The following is a 22,460-nucleotide window of genomic DNA, read 5'->3' as shown; positions in this document are numbered from 1 at the left end:
TTTTTTTATTTTAAAATATATTTTCTTTCTTATGTCACTTTTCCCCTCAAGCTGAAATGTCCTGAAAGTTTTCAAATTAGTTTGTGTAATGAAAGGAATGAGAGGATGATTCCCTATCCCAGAGGAGATTACATCCTTAAGAAGAAACTCAAGGAAGATGCCTGCAACAGCCCCTGGGAACGAAGCTGTGCTGGGATGAGCAGACAGTTGTTCTCTCCCTGCTATATTGGAAAGACATCACTTAGAAAGTGCGTCTTTGCTCAGTTAGCAGGGGCCTTGGAACAAGAAGGAATTCAGATGTCACCAGAAATCGGCAAGGAAAGGAGTAAATATAACCTCCTGAATTTGAGAGTCCCTCAGGTTGGGTGCTATAACGGAAAAAGCCCCTTTGCATGTTGTGTCTAGGACAGGGGTGTCAAACTTGTTTCATACTGAGGGCCAAACAGCATTCATGATGCCTGCTGAGGGCCAAAAGTGATGTAATTAGGCAGGAAGTGATGTCATTAAAGAGACATAATCAAAAAGAAGCACTTTTTCTCACTTAGAAACTCATTAGCTGCAAATGAGAGAAGAGAAAATACACAAATCTTGATCATATTTCAAGATATGGGTGAGCCCAATTTTCATGTGGGCTACCCTTACAGCAGTAACATCTCAGCACTGCTCAGCAGCTGAGATCCTGAAGGCCGAATAAAAAGCTTCTGCTGGCTGCATCCGGCCCCTGGGCCTTATGTTTTACATCCCTGGTCTAGAACGTGTACCCTGCGCATTGATGTGCTCTCAAAAGGCCACTATCAAAGAGTGTACTCTTTCTGGGCACATTCAGCTGCTTGTGGGTATTTTGTTCTAATCTTACCTGTTTTTAACCAAGGTTTATTTGGATCTAGACCTGACCTATGCCTGCTGCTGTATAAATGGAAGCAGCATGTGGTGCTTAACTTAGTGATTCAAAGAATTTTTTAGTTGGTTTAAAATGACGCCCTGAATAATCGGACAACATAAAGAGCAAAAACCAAAACATAACTAGGAGGCATTCCCCCTTCTCTAGGAGGGAATGCCTAGTCTATGACAGCTCCTTGCTGTAACATGTTGACTGCATGTCTCAGGTCAGGAAAAACCCTTCCTCTTCTCTTTCACGCAAGTGCAAACCTCTTGTTTGAGAATGCGCCTGCTTGCAGCACATACGTGGCGTTTGAAAACAAAGGGAGTATGTCTTTCCCTGCCAAGCTCCTGTTTGTCCTATGCAAATGTGGGCAGATTTAAGAGTGTTAATGGATTAAAACCCATTTACTTAATTGGCTAATATATTTAATTAGCTGTCAACCCCAGTGATAAAATCTGTGTCATCAGTGACTGGCGCATGGAACCAGGGAGTGATATCTGGTCCAAATGGCTCAGTGTGATCATACAAGGGTATGATTTGATGTGACTGGAACAGCCTGTGCGATTGAATCCTAAAACCATCTCTAAAGTTCAAGGACCTGAAACATTTAGTATCTGTTCAGGATCCCAGTGTATTCTGTTAGGTAACTACTAACATTTGATTTGGGTCAATGACGTCCCTGGCCGTGTGCAACTTTGGTCAAGTGGCTCTTACTCTGTTTCTTTTCATTAAATTGGGAAGAGCACTGATCAAACTTCACAAGCCAGCTATAAGCGATAATGCTAAGATCAGGAAAGTGCTTGGGGAAGGATCATAGTTCAGCAGTAGAGCACTTGCTTTGTATCCAGGAGGTCTCGGGTTCAATAACACCTGACAGCACTTCCAGGTAGGGCTGAGCAAAACACCCGCCTGAAATCTTGGAGAGCCAGTGGCAGACAGTGGAGACAATACTGTGCTAGATGGACCAAGGGTCTGACTCAATATAAGGTTTCTCTAAAGATCTCTAAACACTCTCTAAGGGTTTGGTGATCAGTTCCTTTTGTCTCAGGAACGGGCTCAATTCTGATTCACATGGGGGGAAAACACAATTCATGCAACACTGCTTGTTTGCGGAATCAGCAGGTTGAGCTGACACAACGTAGGGACAGCCATAAGTGAAAGAGAAACAACACTACAACATTCAGTATCAAATTAGAACACAGTTTTAATGTGTTGCTTAAGTCTGAAAGATCACATCAGCAACCCCTTAAGAGCAGCGAGCCTCAGTTGCCTGTTTTCTCCCTGCCTGAAGTACAGGAGAGGCAGAGTGGGAGTGGCTCTCCAGCTGTTGCTTTTAGATTATTGGGGAGCATGATTTGACTAGAGTTTTGGGGAGTGGGGCTTATGGATTCCGGTAAGAGTCCCCCATCTTCAAGTGCTGTAAAAGGAAGAGTTTGAACGCCTATACGAATGGGATTCTTGAGTGCTTGTGATTCATTCTGGTTGAGGCCAGGAAATGTGCCCCTTCGTCATTCTGAGTTTTGTTTTAGTCAAATCCTTATTTTGAGCTAGTAAGTTAACACTTTTTTAAAAAAAATTGATTTTAAGGGTTCTAGTAGGTGAGAGGAAGCAAGTTCAGATTTGGCCTCAGGTTTGGCTCATCCTCTTAGAAATATCAGCAACATGGTGGAAAATACGAGAAGTTCATTCTCATTTTGTTGCTTTTTCTCCACTGCTGCTTTTATTGGGATGTGTTGATTTTCATGGATTGTTTACATTTTAGGACGCTGTTTCAAATGCTTGTCATTTTCTGTCTTGTGTAAAGCGTGTGTGTGCATAGAAAGAAAGGTGGGATATACATTTTGAAAAGAAATAAAAAAAAATGCTTTTTGTGCTTGGAGAGCAGAGAAAATAAAGGAATCAACGGTAGTGGCTGTCAAGTGCTGTTTTATGGCAGTCCCTGAGAAGTCTAAATTTAGCTGCTGGGTTTGTTTCACAAGTTCTTAAAAAAAAATAGAAAGCAAAGTTTTTAAAAAAGGTATCCTGTTCTCCTCTTTTTGATTAAAGGCTGGATCTGGAGAAGAGAGAGAAGTTGTCCAGAACATTGGGCTGTCAGTCGGAGTGCAGCTCTCCAGCGCATATATGCTCTTTTTGTTTACAGTGGCTCTGTGGTTAAATTGCACCACATACAGTAATTCTGCTTTCACTGCCAGTAATTTCCCTGACTTACCAAGCAAGCTTCATTTCCTGAAAGTCAGGCGTCCGGACTTAGAGGAAGCAAGTGCCCTCCTCTCTGTGACTAAACCAATCGCTACAGGGCTTTATGGTAGAGGAGAGGGCTGTGTGTGGGACCGGCTTCTCCCAGCCCCCATCATTTGTTGCCCCCTCCCTTCTTTCTCCTCCTCCCCCTCCTCTTCAGTTTTTCACTCTCTCCCCTCTCTAATTTAGTGCCAATTTAAAAAAAAAATCTCCATGCCACTCTTTTGCCGGCTCCCGACACAGCTGCTGTCATGAGGCGCGCCTTTCTGCCGTTGGGTGCTGAAAAAGTCCGTGTTGCCTCTCTGCCACGCACTGGCTTCTCCTGCGACGCCTTGCATGTCAGCTTAATATGTCCCAGGTGCAGTTCTGGCTCAAGTTTGCATCACTTTTTAAGGTAACATTCCTGCTTTTCCATTTCTTTAAAGAAAATCCTTATCAACATTTTCACTACTCTCTTTTGTTTGCACTGCAAAGGGAACTTTAAAGAAAAGAGATCTTGGTTTTTATCTTGTCGTCGGCCAGAGGTCAGAAGATCCGGTGTCTGCTTTGTCATCTTGCATTTCTGGGGGACAAAAGGGTTGTTGAGCACAGGCGACCTGTTGGGTAATTGCAAACTTGTAAACACTTAGAGAAAGGAAGAGAGAGTTTTATTTTTCTGCCCTTTAAACTGTCATGGGACAAAAGGATCTTGCAGATAAACCCACTTGGTGGGTTAGCTAAGCAGGGTTGGGAGGAATGAGTCTCTGACTTGTTTGCCTAAGGATCTCTCAGTTAACACAGTGAGTTTATATGCCTTTCGGATGACTTCTTCTGCTTGTCGGAGTTGGGAAAAGTTTTTCTGATCCCTGAAGCAAAGTCCTTGAGAGAGGAAAACTGGTATTCTGTTTCTCATTCCACTTGGAGTCTACTCAGTTTTCAAAGCAAAACCAGCTGCAGTCAGCCAGACAGGCACCCACCTCTGTACCTGGTTGGTCTCTTTTTGGATGCCGTGATCCACACAGCTCCTCGAGTCCAACTGGTTTCACCAGCAGTGGCAGAGCACCTTTGCTGTGGTTTGTCATCTGTTACAGGGGTGGGGGGCCTAATCCAGAAATTGTGTGTGGTGTTAAGCTGTAAGGAGGGTTGAAAAGTTTTCAGCATAATTCCAAATTCCAAACTCAGTTTTTGTTTTAGCTGCTCGTCAAGGGTTGTCCTGTCCTTGTATCTATACATACACACCCATTTTAAAATCAGTTTCTAAATGTTGCCTGCCTTGTTGTCTATTTTTAGTGATCTGCTCCATTTCTCCCTGCTTTCATTCAAGGAGCTCATGGAGTCCTGTATGGGAGCAATTCCATTTTTATCATCATGTCTTTTCTGAGATCCTAACAGGTACTGGTAGACATCTATTGAACCTCCATGGTTAGAGGCAGTATACCACTGAATAATGGTTGCTGTAGAACAGCAGTGGGGGCTTCACAGAGGCATCTGGTCAGTTACTGTCGGAAACAGAATGCTTACCCAACTAAATCTGGTCTTGACTCATTAGGAGTCTTTAGCAGTTCTTGTGTGCTCTTATAGAGCTGGCCCTATCAATGTGTATTAATCAGGATAGCTCAATGGAACCTCTATGTAAGGGGCAGTCTAGCTTTGATTAAGAATTGCTGGAGATGAGCAACAGGGAAGATTGTTGCCTTCATGCCCATCTTGTGAACTTTCCAGATGTATCTGGTCATTCACTGGTAAAACGGTGCCAGACTAGCTATGGTTGCTCTGCTGGAGAGTGCTTGTCCGAGACTTTTCAGTGTTGATATCATGGCAATAAAATGCTGGTATCCACTGGACCCAATAATTCAAGTGCAGATTGGAGGGTCAGAATTGGACTAGGTTCAGGTTCCTGCTTAGATGCGAACCTTGGCTCCATTACCATCTCTCAGCCTAATTTTCCAAGGTGATCTAAGAAAACAAAGAAGTGGGGTGCAAAGCTGCTGAAGACCTTTGGTGTGCCTCTTTACATAAATTTCAAGCAAGGAATATTGTTTTGCACGTAGACTAGCTTCTCTTGGTGTATAAAGTTTGTAGGCTTTTAGGCTGTCGAGACATATTGAGACAGATGAGAAACAGGGTGCTAAAGAAGTGGTCTGCATATCCTAGAATTTTGCAGTTTTGCCTTAACAGAATAGCAGAATTGCCATGCTTTTTCTATGCATTTAGTAGAATTGAGTCAGGTTTGGGTCACATTTCTGAAATCCTGGAATCACAATGTGGCTGTGCTGTATGCCAACAGCAATGCTGTACACCAGTGGATTTTGAGTATGTGTGCGTGCTCTGTTTTATGCAATCACCTTGGAGTAGCTGTCGTGTCAGGGCTGTACTAACTGAATTACTATTACTGATCCGGAGTTGCTGCAGTCACTTCAACCCTTCAGTGGAAGTCGTTTCTGAACAAGGCTGAGGAATGAACTTCTTTAAAGCCTATTGCTTCCCTAAGCCTAAGTTTGTGGCTGACAATTGCCTTGGATGGAGAGACAGAAGCATTGATGGTTTGACTCAAGTCCGTGAGGTTGGTACGTGTGTCATTTTCCCGGCTGCGGGATTAACTTTTGGCTGGCTGGGCAGTCTCCCATGTATGGCAGGCTCGATTCCTGCCATACATGGGAGGAATGTCTCTTGGTGCAGCTGGTGGAAGCAATAGGATGTTACCCTGCATGGCATGCAGCCTGTGCTTTTCAAGAAAAGTTTACAAACTTTATTTATAAATGAATAAATAAATAAATAATAAATAATATTTTTATCCCACTTTTCTCCCCGAAGGGACTCAAAGCAGACCCAAACCTTTTCTGCTTCTGAATTTAGTTCAGGTTCCCCCCTTTCATGCCAGACCAAATCTAATGTCTTTAGATTGCCTCAGTCTTGGGAAGGGATCTCTCTCTCTTGTCCTTCCTGGCTGGGCTGCACACACAGTGTACCCTACCTTTTATCCTCCCTACAGCCCTGTAAGTAGGTAGATTGGGTTGAGTGAGTGACTGTCCCAAGGCCATCCTGTGAGCTTCATGGTTGATGGAAGATTTGAACCTTGGCCTCTTTGGCTGGCACTCTAACTACTTTACCACATTGTGGAACTGCTGTTGGAGACGTTCCTGACATGGTTGTGCTTGCATTTGGTAAGAATTTGGTATTTAAACTACTGCTGGGAAATGCAGCAGTAACTCGCTGTTCTGCCTGCAATGCAGGTGGTTTGGGGGTGGAGAGTAACAACCTTTTGCCTGCTGGGCAGAGCTGGTTGAGCAAAGAGCCTGAACACAAGATAATGGAGGAGAGGCTCTCCTTTTCTCCTCACCAGGAGCAAAGCAGTGTGGGCCAACTGCTATTGAACACTTGCCAAAGGGGCTGTTCAGACAGTCCACAAGAACACACAGAGAGCCTCTCTGGATTGGAGCTTTAGGTTTCTCTTCCTAACAGTGTTCAGCCAGCTGCTGCTTGGAAGTCCACAAGCATACATACATACATACATAAGACCTTTATTGGCATAGATAATGGAAATACGAAACAACAACCAAACATTAAACATTCAGAACACACACAATAAAATAAAACACTCGTAATCATCCAATACCCCCTCCCCCCATTCACCATAATATAGCAGAAGACCCAGAATTCCGTCCTGCCAGAATCCCAGAAACAAAGTTGGCAACCTTGTCAAGAGAGTCAGTTTCCTCTATGGAAAGAAGAGTTTGTAATTTAAATGAATCCTCCCAGCCCTGCATTTTGTTCAGCAGTGGAGCCAGATAGATCTTACGAAGGGTATCGTGGAGTGGGCAGTAAAAAAATGTATGATGTAATGTCTCCACACAATTCCTGTCACAGGTACATCTTCTTTCTGAGTAGGGAATGCCACAAAACCTGCCCTCTAGCAGAGCTGATGGAAAGGCATTGCATCTCGCAAGGGAGAATGCTCTGCGAGCCTGTGGGCACTGCAGATGATAAAGGAAAGAAGCCGGCTATCCACCAGCATGGCATGAAGGAAAAGCTACCTCCCTAGTTCTTTGACCCCAGCGTTTGACAGTCAGAGGTATACTGTCTGCACAGAGGTTCCATTTAACCACTGTGGCTAATAGCTGTTGATAGACCTTCATAAGAGCCTTGCTGGATCCAAGCAAAGGTTCATCTCATTCAGCATCCACCCCTGCTCCCACCCTTTAGTGGTTAACCCAGCAATTCTCAAACTGTGGGTCTGTGGGCCACAGTTTGACTACCACCAGTGGGCCACGACCCAATTTTTGGTTGGTCACAAAACTGACAAGGAGATCTACGTGCATCATATGTGCATCAAGGGTTAAATAAGCTGCTGTGGTGGGGGGGGGTGAGCACTGCTGCCCAATCACCATTATAGCCATAGAGGCTTGCGTGGCTGGTAAATGGAAACTTTTTTTAGATGGGTCCCGATGCTAAAAAGTTTTAGAACCTTTGGGCTATGCAAATGCTTCCAGGAAACCCACAAGCTGGACAAGAGGGCAGTAGCCATTTTATGTTTCTCATTCCCAGCAACTGTCAATCCTGGGGTAGACTGCCCCAGACATGAAGGTTCCACTGAGGAATCCTGCTTTGTAGCTGTTGATAGACCTCCATCAGACACACACAGATGGAAAAAGAGCCCTGCTGTGTAAAGAAGAGCACTGTAGGATCAGTCTAAAGGTCCATCGATATCCAGTGTTGTGTCTCGAATATTAGCCAATCAGTTGGTTCCAAGAAGCCCATGGAGCCCAGGAAGTCCTCAATGAAAACAGCAATTCCCTGTGGTGTGTTCCTAGCACCTGGTATTTAGACATAAGCTTTCTTTTTCACATGAAAGTTCAATTTATGGTAGTTTGATAGATGTTGCTAGATTACTTGACAAATGCCGTATAAAAGCCATCGAAGCCAGTGGCTATCTCCATGTCTTGTGGCAGGGAATTCTTTATGCTAATGATGCATCCAAATTTGAACATGGATGTCAAGTGCTTTGATAGGCATAAATGCACTCGCTAAGCCAAGCTAAAAATGTATGATAAAGGCACTCTAGTCCAGTAGCAGTCTTGTACACATGCACACTTCAGCTCTGGCAAGCAGGTCCTTTCCTCTCTCCTCCACTCCTTGCCAATCATCTTCTCTTGTGTGGCCCTAGCATTTTGGTCCTGCCATCGCCCTGCAGCATTAAGATTGGTTTTCGAGACTGGAAGCTGACGTCATGGAACAGGGATATACGGCGGGAATACCCTATCAAAGAGGGTGTGTTTGATGTGGGTGGGATGTCCAGGACCTTTCTTCTTCAAGGTTCCTGGATGTTCCTGGGTTAAATAACTCCTGTTGTTCTGATCTCTCTTTACCTGAGCAAAGTCCCATGTTTTTCCTACTTGTTCCTCTTATTTCTGGGCATGTCCCTGTAGCGGTGCCTGCTGTGAAGAACCATTTGAACAGAGTGACTAAACCTGAGCAGGAAGTTCAAGGATCAGGTCCCACCTCTGCTGCACACTCTCTTTTCAGGTCTTAACTGAGTGAGTCTGATTTACTTACAGCCCAGTTCTGTGAAGAGTTATTCAAATGCAAGTCTCACTAAATTCTATATGCTTTACTTCTGACTATGTTGAATGTAGGATTGCAGCTGTAGTTCAATTTGAGTACTTTATTCAGTTGCGGGCGCAAATAGGAACAATTTTAGGAGGGTAGCAAGATGGTCTGGAAAGCAAGTCTTGTGAGAAAAGATTGAAAGATCTGGGCATGTTTAGCCTGGAAAAGAGAAGACTGAGGGGAGAATTTAAAGCACTCTTCAAATCTCTGAAGGGCTGTTCCATCGAAGGGAGCAAAGACTTGCTCTCTGTTGCCCCAGAGAGCAGGACTAGATCTAATGGATTTAAGTTCCAGAAGGTGAGACTTCAGTTAAATGTTCAGAGAAACTTCTTAATGGTAAAAGCAGTTCAACAATTACCGGAACCAATTACCATTTGCGCATGTGTTCCCTTGCTGGGAGTTTTCAAGTGGAGGCTGGATGACCGTCTGCCAGATACTTTAGCTCTGGATTTTCTGTACTGTAGGAGATTGGACTAGATGGTCTGCGACAGACAGACAGACAGACAGACAGACAGACAGACAGACACACACACACACACACACACACACACACACACACACACTAACTCTGTGATTGACAATCTTGTTTTTCTACAAAACATGCATGCAGAGAACTATGTGACCCTGCAGTAGTTCAGAATAAAACAGCAGCAAACTTAAAATAGTAATTTGTCTTCATACCTTTATTGGCGTACTATACATACAATACACACATATATGTAAAACCAGTAAGCAATTAAAATATATATAAAATAAAGTCCTAACCTTACTTAACATTTGTATTTAATTGCTTCCTCCTTTTCTTATTAATTGAATTCAATAGAGATGCCACTTTCTCAGAGAGATTTTCATTATCCCCTGAGAGGATAAGCTGCATTTTTTCAGAGTCAACCTAACGCGTCCTCCTGTCAAGGAGACTCTCGAGAGAGGTTGAACGGAGGTTCTTATAAAGGGGACAATATAGGAACATGTGTTGTAAGGATTCTTCCACACCTAAGGAGCAAACACAAGTTCTTGCCTCCAGAGGAGTTCCTCTGGATGTACCATACAGCACGTCAGAGGATGTAGCATTGCATCTTGCAAGAGAGGAGGCTCTACACCCATTAGGGCATTTTAAAAAGTAAAGGTATTTAGCCATGTGCCCACAATTAACTGGGAGATTTATTTATTTATTTATATTTTATTTTATTTTTCACATTTTTATACCGCCCTACCTCCAAAGAGCTCAGGGCGGTTTACACAGCTGCTCCTCCTCTCATATAAGGGTGAGCAAATCTTATTGGCAGCACCCAACAAATCTTGCTGTTCAGTATCAAGTAATCTGCATTTAATTAGATAGTAAACTTGCTCTAAATTGAAAGCCAAGAACATCAAGCTTCTTCTTCTGGGCTGTAAGTAATCAAGGCCCATAGTTTTAATATTCTTATCAAAAAGGAGCAATTCCCTGGAAAGCACTGATTCTTGTAAGAAATGATCAAGCAGGCTCTTCAGACCACAGTTATAGGCCAGACATACCTCTCCAGGGAGGCAATTCCATAATGTGACATTAGCGTTACAGTGGTTAGAGTTCAGGCATTGTACTGGTTCGAGAGTTGCGGAGACTGAGATTTATGCCCCGGTTTATGCAACCTACAGGGTTATTGGGAAGATAGAGTAGATGGAGAGAGTTCCTTGGAGGAAGGAGAGGATGAAAATGTCATGAAATAAATACTCAAGTCCAATGGTCTTTTGGGCTGGCCTACGGTTTTACATTTTTCCACAGTTGAAAACTTTCTTCCTGTTGAATAAAAAACGCAGAAACCTTTGCTCAGTGGACACTCAGTGGACACAGAATTCCACTGTGCACTTTTCTTACCAAAGGGCTTTGGCCTGGGGTAGAGCATCTGCTTTGTATGCAGAAGCTTCCAGGTTTAATCTGACACAGAGCTGGGAAAGACCTCTGTCTGAAGTACTGGAGAGCCACTCCCAGTCAGTGTAGGTGCTATTGAGCTAGAAGATCCAAGGGTCTGACTCTGTATAAAGCACTTAAATGCCTTGATTAGGAGCATCCATAGCTTAGTAATAGAAGCTGTGCAGAAGGCCCTTGGCATCTCAGGCAATGGGGTTGGGAATGACCCTCCAAAAGATGTTGTCAGTTGAATGGACCTTGCTGGCCTAGATTGGACTTGGTGTAAGGCAGCATCATGTGCTCTGAGTTACAGTGCATGTATTTCTGCATCCCTTAGGGTGATATTGATGGGTTGTGTTGGTACCAATTCTGCTCCCTTGCTACTGTTTGTCCCTATTTTTGGCCTTGAATGTATGTACTGACCGTACACAAAGCTGGCTTGTGGCTTTGTGGTGATTTGCAATTTCTTGTGTCTGATATATACACAAGGGAATAATTTGTTGTGCGCATTCATTTTGGTCTTTTGAAGTGTAGCATTTAAAGTTAATGTTCAGTTTCTTATGTCTGAGATTTGTGTTGTCTGTTTTCCATTTTATATACAATACTATATCAAATATTTTATATATTCTGTATTGGTTGCTTTGAGTACATTGTGTATATGTTTGAAATGTTTAGGGTTAGTTGCTTGATCTCCGTATAAATCATGTTGTTTATGGGCAAGGCTGTTTCCGTAATCTTTTGTTGGTTGGTTTGTATATATACAGGGCTGGCACTTAGAAATGTAAAATTTCCAGAAATTTTGAATCCAGTTTTTTGAATTCATTCAGAAAAAAATGGAAATTTTTAGAAAAAATTAAAGAAAATGCTACATTAGCACTTTTTTTCTTTTCCAGATTGAAAGTCATTCTGTTACTTTAGGAACATAAAATATGACTATGGACAAATTGACTTGGCATAAAATTAACACAATTAGTGTATTAAAAATATAGTGCATCCAAACAATATAGTGCATCCAAACAATATTTACAAGCAGAATTTACTTTTTTATAATAATTTGTAATTGTAACAAATGGAGCAATGATCTCCTGAACTGTTTATGTGGAAGAGACAAAAAAACCTCCACAAAATAATTTTTAAAAATCCAGAAGTAACAACTCATATTTCCACTCCACAGTATTAAATAAAAATAAAGAAACCCATTCCCATAAAAATAATTGAAGAGGGGGGAAGTGTATAGAAGAGAATGGGACTAAGTTTCAATGAATGGGCATGAAATTTAATCAGAATCATTTTCTGAGCTTTAATTATCAGTATCAGTTTCAGTCTCTACTTCTGCAGCTCCTCTGTTGTGTCTGTCATTATCACAGTTATTATGGACTTTAAAAACATAAGCTTTGCCAGGATTGAAACAAGTTTCTCTACCCTTTCACATGTTAGTTTATTTCTTGATTTAGTGTGAGTGTTTCCAAACATAGACCAGATTATTTCACATGCTGCAGAAGATGAAGGAATCTGAAAAAAGTCGAGAAGCAAGAGGCTGTGTTATGCAAAGACCTTGCCACCATGTTTCAGGAGGAATATGTTTGGCAGAATCCCAGATTGCATTCCTGGACCAAATCCCTGAAGATTTCTATATTCTGCAACATTTGAAAGTACCTTCCCAACATCAAGTCCTAAATGTGATGATTGTTTTGTAATTCAGTCAAATGCAGTCTCAGTGCTATCACTTCTATTTCCACCTTTGAATCTTGGATCCAGCAGATTTGCAGCAGCATGAATTGGATGGCAACAAAATTCTTCCCTTTTTAAAAGAAAATCTTTCACTTTACTTTCTTCTATAGTTGTAAGTGGAGATACTCTGAAATTTTCAAAAACAGTTGTTTTTATCTTGGTCATTAAATAAGGAATTTCTGACAAAAGTGCACTATCTGATTCAGATGCAGTGATTGATGAAGCAATTGGCTTTAGAATCTTCAGGGAATTTTACAGCTGAACCCAGAAGACATCCTTATCAAGAACAGTGTTGCTTACGCTCCTGGATACTTTAAGATCCTCAACTATTACTTTTTCTTGAAGAGCTTCTTTTTTTTTTTTAGTAAACTTTCAAAGGAGATCACCACTCCGGCCCACTGAGTTTTACTACAGAGCTTCAGTGTCACTATTTTATCGTTTGCATTTTTTTTCTACTTGCTGCTTCTGGAAAACTTCAGCTACAATCTGGGTACCTTTTACATGTTTTATAACTTCTTTTGCTCATCTATAGATCATTTGAAGGGTGTCCAGTTTCATAATATCATTAAGAAGCATGCTGAGCCCATGCGATGCACATCCTGTTGCAGTAATATGTGGATACTTCTTCATTATGATCTCCCATGCTGCTTTCATATCTCTGGCATTGTCAGTCAGCAAAGCAAATACTTTACCACTCCCAATTTTGTGTAGGACTTCACATATTTTACAGCTGATCTACTCTGCAGTATGTCTGTTCTCTCCTGTTTCAATGCTTTTGTGAAAAACAGGTTGAGGTGTGATAACAAAATTTATAATTCCTTCTCTCTCACATTTGTCCATCCATCTGTAAGTAGTGCAAGACACAGTGCTTCATTAATTTTTCCTTGCACAGATTCCATTACACGTTCATATTCTGACTCCAAAAGAGGCTTGCTCAGAGAATGTGTACTAGGCAAATGGTATGATGGTCTTAGTAATTTCAAAGCTTCCTGCCAGTATGTATTTTCAGTTATTGAAAATGGTGTTCCAGAAGAATATATTGCTCTTGCGAGAGCCTGATCATTTTTTTCCTGATCTTCAGGTATCACCTTGTCTACAAATGAAGTTATTGAATCATTTTTGGATGCAGCTGTCTTCAGTATATTTACTTGAAGATGCTGCTGATGGGACAACACTTTGTGTTGCTGCTGATGTTACAGATGGAGTAGAAATAGGACTTCTTGAACGAGAACGTTAAGAAAAACTGTGAATTTTCATCATTGTGGTCCTCTTCATGTAGATCCATGAAGGATTTTTTAATATCTAATTTTTTTAATATCACTTGCTACATACAAGAATGTGTTTGGTCATCCTGGTAGCATTTGGAAATGCATATTTCTTCTGACGATATTTGCAAATCACATATTTCTTCTCAGAATAACTTGTATTGTGAAAATGGCTTCATATGCTAGATGTTGGTCTCACCATTTTCTTGAGGGGAGTAGGAAAGAAAAATAATTTAGTGTCTTCTTGCAAACTAGCCATTAATCTACATTTGTGGGTGGGGAAAGTAAAGAATCAGATTAGTAGTAATTAAATTATTATTTACACAAAAGTTATAAAGAAACTATAAATGATTCAGTTTTCTGGAATCAGATAAATGTAAACTCTTACCTTTTTAAATTAAGTATATATTTTCAGGTCCTTTTTGTTGCTCTGTATTTTCTTCCAATGCTTTGAGGCCTAGTGAAGAGGACAGAACAGAACCAAACATACCCACCCACATGCAAAAACAAAACTGAAACCTTTTTCTTTTTTTGTGACAATAGCAGCACCTCCTGAAGGAAGAAATGCATCTTGTTCTTGCATTGGAGAGTTCTGTTTGTAACCTAGGACTTCCTTGTCCTCAGTGCACAGAAATTAGAATAATCTGATATCATACATATTTTTTAGAAATGATTTGGAAAATATTTGAACAGCTTGTCTTAAAATATTTTTTCATCATGTTAAAATAAAACATTCCATAATCAATTTTTTTCTTTTTTTTTCTTTTTTCAATTTTTCCAGTTTTTTGGAAAAAAAACAAAAAAGGCTTCAGGGAAAGAAAGAAAAAAGGTTTTTTTCCCCGGGTTTTTTCCAGGCCTTCACATCTCTACTGGCACATCCACAAGGCAGATGGAGACAATTTCCTTAGGTCGCAGATTGGCAGGGAGGCACGCAACTCCATCTGTCCACTTACCTCCACACTCCTCCTCCCGCTGTCTGGATTAGAAGAGGAAGTGTGGAAGGGAGGTGAGTGGTGGTCTAGAACGTAGATCAGCCATTTTCAGCCACTGTACCGTGACACACTGGTGTGCCGTGAATGGTCCCCAGGTATGCCTTGGGAATTTGGGAGAGGGTCATTTATTAGTAGGGCCATTGGGGGATGTGAGCCGCCCATTGACAGCACGGTGTGCCTTGTCAATTGTCAAAAAACGAATGGTGTGCTTTGACCATTTTAGTACCTTGCCAGTATGCCACGAGATGGAAAAGGTTGAAAATCGCTGGCGTAGATGCTTCTGTAGATGCCTCTTTCCAGATTCAAGGTGTGGGTGGAGCAGAGTCTGGGACATTGCCAGGTAAGATGGAGCAGTACTTGGCACACTGCCTGAGGTGCCAAAAGATTTTCACCCTGCCCTGTATATGTATCTCTGCCTGCTAGTTGCAGGATTCTATCCCATTTGAGTATGGTCTGCACATGCACAGATTGAGGTGGTCAACTGAGCCATACCACTTCAGACTGCAGGTACAGAGGTGCATATGTGAATGCTTCTCCGTATTGGGAAAAACCAAACAGACCACACACCAGCAAATTAAAAAAGAAAACTAGCACAGAGAGATTCTAGCCCTGCACACTCCTTGCTGAGTCTGTTTTCTACTTTCTACTGTTGCAAAGTGGGGTGAAAGGCACTGACTTTAGTTGTCTTTAGAAATGGATGAGACATGGAGGAGGATAGATCTGTCACAGGCTATTACACCTGATGGGTACATGGAACCGCCAAGTTCTGAAGCTTATACCTCTGAATGCAGGAGACAAGCAACGGGGAGGTCCTTTGCCATTGTGCAGGCTTGTGGCATTTCTGGAGGCTTTCGTTAGCTACTGGGAAACGGGATGATGAACTCGATGGACCTTAGGTCTGATCCAGCTGGGCTGCCCTTATGTTTTGTTATGGAGAAAAATCAAGCACTGTATTTGCATGGCTTTCCACTCTCACTTCATCTGTGGTAATGCTAGTTTCACTCATTGCTATGAACAGCCTTGGTTTTTTGGGGGGGGGGGTACGATGGCTGGGTGCACATAACCTTCTTTGTGTGGCAGTGAGAAGTAACAGATGTGCAATCGCTCTCTCTTTTGTTCATCCTCCAGGACTCTTCATACCTCAATGAACTCTCCAGCAACTCCCTCTTTTCCTCCCCTGCTGATTCCCTCTCAGACATCGCCGATGCTCAGGAATTCCTGCAGGTTGACGGCCTCAGCCGTGTGCCAACAATATGGGACATCAACACACCGCAGCAGAACCAAATAGAGGTCAGCCCCCAACTTGCAGACACTGAAGGCTTGTGCCAGAGCATTTTTGCAGTTTTATCAGATGGTTTCCTTCAGGACAGAATAGGGTCTCCAGAACTGGTGTCCTCTAATGGCTAGAAGCTGGCCTGCAAATCTGGACTTCCCGTGTTCGAATTTTGCTGCTGCCATGAAGAGGCCTCACTGGGGTGGCTTTTAGCCTTTCAGCCTCAGCTCTCCCCACCTGCAATATGAGAAAAATAATATTTACCCAACAAATGATTGTAAGGGGCTGGATCAAGATCATGCATGTGAAATGTTCTAAATTCTCAGGAAACACTATGCAGATTCAAGCGTTGGTGTTATGTGCTGCTATTGTGAAGATTTCCAAATGTGTACCTTTAAACTTTTTTAAATGCCTTTAACTTGCAGCTGCACCTATTTCAAAATGTAGCCTTGAGAATGATGAAAGGTTCCCACTTTTAGATCCACCACTTAAAGCTTGCAGCTCTTGCGTTCATATACCTTTTATGACCGGTTTTGAGTGATACGTGGTGGTACACTAATTGATTGAACACTGGGATAAAAATAAATACTTTATTACCTGCAGGCTCATGTGGTTGGCTTTGAAAGACACACACATGTGCCTGTGCACAAAAAACTTCCCCTACTCTTCTCTCCAACTTCCTGTTGGTAATTGTGACTCAGACTTCCAGTAATGAAAGATGTGTTTTTTTTTTTAAGGGAAATAATTACAGTGTGTTTGTGCGTTTTGGGTTTCCCATATTACAACTTCTGCTTCAGGAATGCCTCTCCTTTATAGTCCCAGCAAATCCATCCTTGGTGATAAAGTAGAAAGAGAATGACTGCCAAGAACTTAATTGTTCTTGAATCCCCCCCCCCCCATTTACTGCTTTTATTGTCTTTGGGAGGGATATTCTTGGGGCAGACAGATTCCCATTTGACTTGAACCTTCAAATGGTGACATGAAAAAAGTGTGTGTGTGTTTTTGTTGGTCGGGGTGTAACTGGTTATCCCAGATGTGTGTGTGTGTTGTCGTGTTTACAAATGAACCCCAAGGGGATTTCATAATATTTGGTAACAGAATGAGTGCAGGTTAAATGAAGCACAGGAGAATAAAGGTGGTTTATTCATAGCAAGCCAATTGATGACAGCTCTTATCTGCTGTGCTATCTTTGGGATGTTTGCCATCCTTGCAATATGGGCAAGATTTGGTCACGTCCATTTTGTGCTGTTTGGGGAAACGTGGCCATTTCTGATTGAGGACAGAAACGCTGGAAAGGCTGAGAGAGAGAGGCCATCTTACAGTCTTCTCCTAAATTGCCCACCTGTCTGCTCTTGGTCATGAGTGACCAGGAAAGAAGATGCTGCCTTTTGACACTTCTTTGCCCTCTAGAGAGCTTTCCTGCCGAAAGAAATGGAAGTTAGGCTGCAGCCCTGTATACTCCTGGGAGTAAACCCAATCCAGCTCAGTGGAGCTTAGTTCTGAGTAGACACTCATAGGATTGCACTGTTAATGTGTGACAAAGAAAGAATTGTAGGTGGGGTGAAGAAATGAAGATTAATAGAGTAACTTTGTATCCCAGTACTTACCATGGGCTGGGGTGCATTGCTACTTCAGGGGTTAAATCCATTTAGTTTCCAGAGTAATTCTGTGTCCCGTTTACTCCCCCCTTCCCTTTTTGCATTTGTGGGAAGGAAACAATGAATAGTAGTTCATTTTCCCTTGGGGGTATCAGTCAGATTGACCTTTTAGGAGATTGTCACCAGCAAAGTGACAGAACCACTAACTCAAGTTTTTGCAAGAAAGGCACTTCTCGACTAGGCATGTACCCCAGAAAAACAGTGTGTAAGGACTAATTCCACAAAGCCACAGTGGAGAAGCCTTGTCATCTCACTTGTGTACTTTACCCATGTTGGAATGCCAGACACCCAAGATTTTGGGCCGGGCCCTGATTGCTCATACCCTAATTAACTATTTCCACCTAAATTGTTTGTTTTTTTAAACTCATGTCCCACTCTTTTGCAAAATGGCTAACCGGGTCACATTTTCAAAGAAATTTGTTCAAAAAGTTGGTTGTGAACGAAGTACACAACGTCAGTAATTGAATTGGAGATTTGGCCTCAATAAAAAGGGTTAAAACTACATACAAGACAAGTCCAGTTTTATTTCTGATGGATATTTCTTTTTGTGTGTGTATTCTTTTATGGTTTAAACTGTGCTCCTCTGTATTACTTCAAAAGTTTAAAAACTGTATTAAAAAATGTAGCAACAAAAAAGCGATCTTAAAATCAGTCAAAACCAGAGTGATCTAAAGATGATCCATCAATCACCTGTTCAAGTCTTGAAGAACTGAAGTGGCTCTGTGACTTCTCCAAAGTCTTGGGGAACTTGGAGTGACTGCTGTGGGCAATCTGCTCCCCCCTCCAAATAAAATTTATAACCTGCCTAATAGATAGATTATCTATTTAATTAAGTACAGCAATATCTTGACTTTTAACCACTTAACTTTTATTGCTTTGCTCTTCAGCTTTTTTTAATTATAACCCCATTTCAAATTTCATCCAGCCTTCCACAGCATTCATTACTTTGTTTATTTTTCTTTTATTTCTGTTTGTTTAGGTTTCACACATATTCACATGTGTTATAGTTATTTACATTTTTTTTGCCAGCAAAAATAAACTTGCAAGCTAAATAAGGCTAAGCTATGGCATTCATCCATATTTTTATTTTCATCAATGCTCTGGTCTCTAACAAGACAAAAGTGCAAGTATTGCTGTTTATGTGGATATACTATATCACTTGCTCTGATGATTTTTTGTTTCTTTGCATCGTGTAGAGGAACTTGGAGCATGAGAGTAGTTGAAGACTGTGGACAGTTGACCATATTGTTCATCTGTCCTTGTGGTGTGTGAGGTTTTATCATACTTCGTCAGTCACAGCCAGGACTGAAAGCATTTTTTTAAGTGAAAGGTGAAATTCTCAGCCCACTGGAAATAACAAAATTCTTCCACTCTACAAGAATGGAGTGGGGGGGGGGAGAGAGAGAGAGACCCCTTTTGCAGAAATGACTGATACATTAATTAGTTCATGTTAAACTGTGGAATGGTCTGACACCTGGACAGAAATTTTGGTCTTCTGGGGAAAAGTACACATGATCCCTTACTCGGTCATGCTTGGCAAAAATTGTGGCAGTGCTCACAGATACAACTACAAAATGATATGACTATAAGTAATTGAAAATATGAATGATATGAGTAGCTGAGGATGAGATAACACCTTGCTTGTGAAGTTGTTTATCCTTGGCCTGGTGGCTATAGAACAGAGAGGGATGAGCATTTCAGCAGCTCTCTTGGCAGTTTTTTAAAACATTTCTCTCTCTTTTCAGCTCTTGCCTCCTGACTTGCAAGGCTTGGAAGGATTACAGGGATTGGATAACCAGGTCACTGCTGCTCAAGATACCCCTCTCCTTTCAAGCATTCAGGTGAGGAGTATTGTAAAAAAAGGCAGGTCAAAACAGTCACAGCATCTGGAGCACCTTCCCTACAAGGAAAGGCTTAAAGTGCTTTGGTGTCTTGTTAGTTTAGAGAAAAGGCAACTTGTGGTGGGGTTGGGAAGAGAGGTTTATACTGTATAGCAGCCATTTTCAACCACTGTGCCGTGGCACACTGGTATGCAGCAGATGATCCCCAGGTGTGTCGCAGGAGTGTGGGGGAGGGTCATTTATTAGCAGGGCCATTGGGGGTTGTGAGCCCCCCACCAGCAGCATGGAGTGCCTTTGTCAATGGTCCAAAAACGGATGGTGTGCATTGTCAGTGTGCCCTGAGATGGAAAGGGTTGAAAATCACTGCTATATAGTGATGCAAGGTGTACAGGAAGTGAGGGGAGAGAATCCTCTTCAGTCATCTTTCCCCATTTGTTCCTGTATATGTGGGAGGGAGGTACATGTGCACACATGCCACTAAGCCCTGGGGGTAATGTCATAATAAAGTCCTGTCCTCGTGATCGGCATTGTCTGCAGTGACAGATGTAAATGGGAGAGGCAGCTAAGCCTTCCACATACAGGAATGTGTGTGGGGAGGGGGAGAGTCTGAAGACTACTGATTCTCTCTCCTAACATGGATCATCCCATGGTTGATTAACCATAGATTCTGGAGGGGTAAAAGTCCCTGCAGGGCTTATTCAGTGATCCTCATTGCTGAATGCAGGTGAGGGGGAGCTGGCTGTTTTAATGCTCCTTCATCTGAGCAGATCCTTGTACATAAAATCTAGCTCGTCCAGAGGAAAGCAAGATTAGAATCCATCTCGTCTTGTTAGTTTTCTGTAGATCAGGAGGCTTGTTTTTCACTGGGGATTAAACTCTCGTATGAAGCTGCCTCCTTGGTCTTTCTCTCTGTTGTCAGTGATGCTGGTTGAAAGGAGCTCTCTTGGATAGTCATTTTCAACTGGTGTGCCACAGCATATTTGTGTGCTGTGAATGGGCTACAGGTAGGCGCAGGTGCTTGGAGTGGGCATTTATTAGTAGGACCATTGGGGATGCGAGACCTCCCGCCAGCAGTGCGTTGTGCTTTGTTGATTGTCAGAAAACTGACTGTTAAAATTGTAGTGCCTTGTCAGTGTGCTGTGAGATTAAAAAGGTTGAAAATCGCTGTTCTAGGGTCTGAGGCAGGGGCTTTTCCCAGCCCTAACGGGATCTACTAGGAACTGAATGGGGACCTTGTATGTGCAAAGAACATGCTCAACAGGAGCAGATATGCCATCCCTCAATATATTACTTCAATCTGGTTGGGAAGATTGGTCTGATTGGTCAATCTGGTCTGATTCGTCTGATTTATTCTTTCCAGTTTCTCAACAGAAGGTAGGCTTGTTTAGTACAGAACAGGGCCTCTGAGTGATCATCCCTCCTTTAATTAATTACTAGAGGCCTCATATGACTTGTAAAGCTGGAGCTAGTGATTCAAAATGATAGCGAATATATTGCAAGGAAGGGAATTAAAAAAGCTTGCAACTCTCCATTTCTGTGACCCAGGAGGACAGGAAAGGGGATCGCCCACCCTTGATCGGCATTTAATCCCTGTGACTTTTCCAAACTTTTTTGCTATAGTCTCAAACTCAGGTAGAGGAGGAAGAGGAGGGCGATGACGATGAAGCGGAGGAGCTGGGCCACACAGAGACCTACGCAGATTACGTCCCTTCCAAATGTGAGTGGAACATGCAGACCTCAGCTGCAATCTGATACACACTTAACGGAGAGTAAGGCCCATTGAACTGGGCAGGGCTGCCTTCTGAGTAGACGTGCATAGGATTGCACAATTGTTCTCCTTTGTGCCACTTTGGTGGAAGGAGTGACACCCAAAGAGGAACATACAAAGTCTTTGCTTATTAATTGTTCCCAAGACAGGAAAATATTTGAAATTATTAGACTCCAAAATATGTGTTTAATGATCAACTTTGTGCAGAAATTCGGAATTGCTGGTTCAGAATCCTGAAGCGACCAGGCCTTTTCTAACCTTTAATTGTTCTGCCATATCACCCCATGTCTTCGTAGTATGTGAGTTTGTGATTGCAGGCAGCTGAAATATATGTTACATCCACCACCCAGGAGACATTTACATTTAACTTCTTCCTACTTTGCTTCCCTTGCAGCTAAAATTGGGAAGCACCACCCAGACAGAGTGGTTGAAACAAGTACCCTCTCCAGCGTCCCCCCTCCAGACATCACCTACAGCCTTTCTCTCCCCAACGTGATTGCTGACGATGGGTTGCTCTCCGCACTACAGCTGGAAGCCATTACTTATGCCTGCCAGGTATGCCCTGATGTGGTGCTTCAGTAGGTCTGAGAAGGTGTGTGAGTAGGAAGCGGAGAAAGAGAGGAGGGTGGTGGCCAGAGTGAGATCTTCCAAAGCAGAGTCTCAGGGAAGGCTGTACAACAGGTATGGGTGATATCTGGAGACAGTTTCATGTTCAAAGCTTGGGGATGGGAGGGGGAATGTTTCAGAAGGGAGGAAAGGAAAAGGCCGTCTTTTTCCCTTTCTCACTCTCCTGAAACTTTCCCTTGCTGTGCTCTCAAGTGCTGAAGTGTTCAGGTCCAGGTCGGACCTGGCACTATTGCTATAGAGCAGTGTTTCTCAACCAGTGGTATGGGTTGAGAAGTACCACCAGTGGTACTTGAGGTGGTATTCGTGGGATCCCTGAACACCTGCCACCTGGCAGTGAAACCAGGAACTTGACGCAACAGCAGTAGGTGGCTGGACTCAGTGGGCAGAGTTCCAAAGCATGCTTTTCCATGCTTGAAAAAGCCCTCCTGTCTACCCTGAGCCTCTTACTGGTGTTTGTCACACTGTATCTGGCCTCCCAACTGAGAAGTAACTGGTTATGATGTTGTTGCTAGTTACTTCCAGTGGTATTTGGAATAGGTGGACCATGTGAAGTGGTATGGTGAAGGACAAACAAACACTGCTATAAAGCAAGGAGCAGAAAGATTTCTCTCTCCTGAAACGTCTCTGTATAATGTGAGGGGGGAGGGAGTGGAAGTGTTGTGTTTCAGCCTGCCGCACATCCATGAGGGTGCTGGATTAGTTTCTCTTTG

The 22,460-nt window shown here is 42.5% G+C and overlaps 1 protein-coding gene across 1 annotated transcript in view; it reads left to right on the top strand.

Moving 5' to 3' along the window:
- SBNO2 (strawberry notch homolog 2) overlaps positions 1 to 22,460 on the top strand; it is a 98,481-nt gene that overhangs the window by 46,922 nt on the left and 29,099 nt on the right. Inside the window, exons 5-8 of the mRNA XM_066635519.1 lie at positions 15,712 to 15,873; positions 19,260 to 19,355; positions 20,976 to 21,072; positions 21,518 to 21,678. Of these exons, the coding sequence (XP_066491616.1) occupies positions 15,712 to 15,873; positions 19,260 to 19,355; positions 20,976 to 21,072; positions 21,518 to 21,678 (516 nt within the window). The remainder of the gene's footprint in view (positions 1 to 15,711; positions 15,874 to 19,259; positions 19,356 to 20,975; positions 21,073 to 21,517; positions 21,679 to 22,460) is intronic.

This window comes from Tiliqua scincoides, chromosome 8 (assembly GCF_035046505.1).
Source record: "Tiliqua scincoides isolate rTilSci1 chromosome 8, rTilSci1.hap2, whole genome shotgun sequence".
NCBI lineage: Eukaryota > Metazoa > Chordata > Lepidosauria > Squamata > Scincidae > Tiliqua > Tiliqua scincoides.
This window is presented reverse-complemented; position numbering and strand designations above follow the sequence as displayed.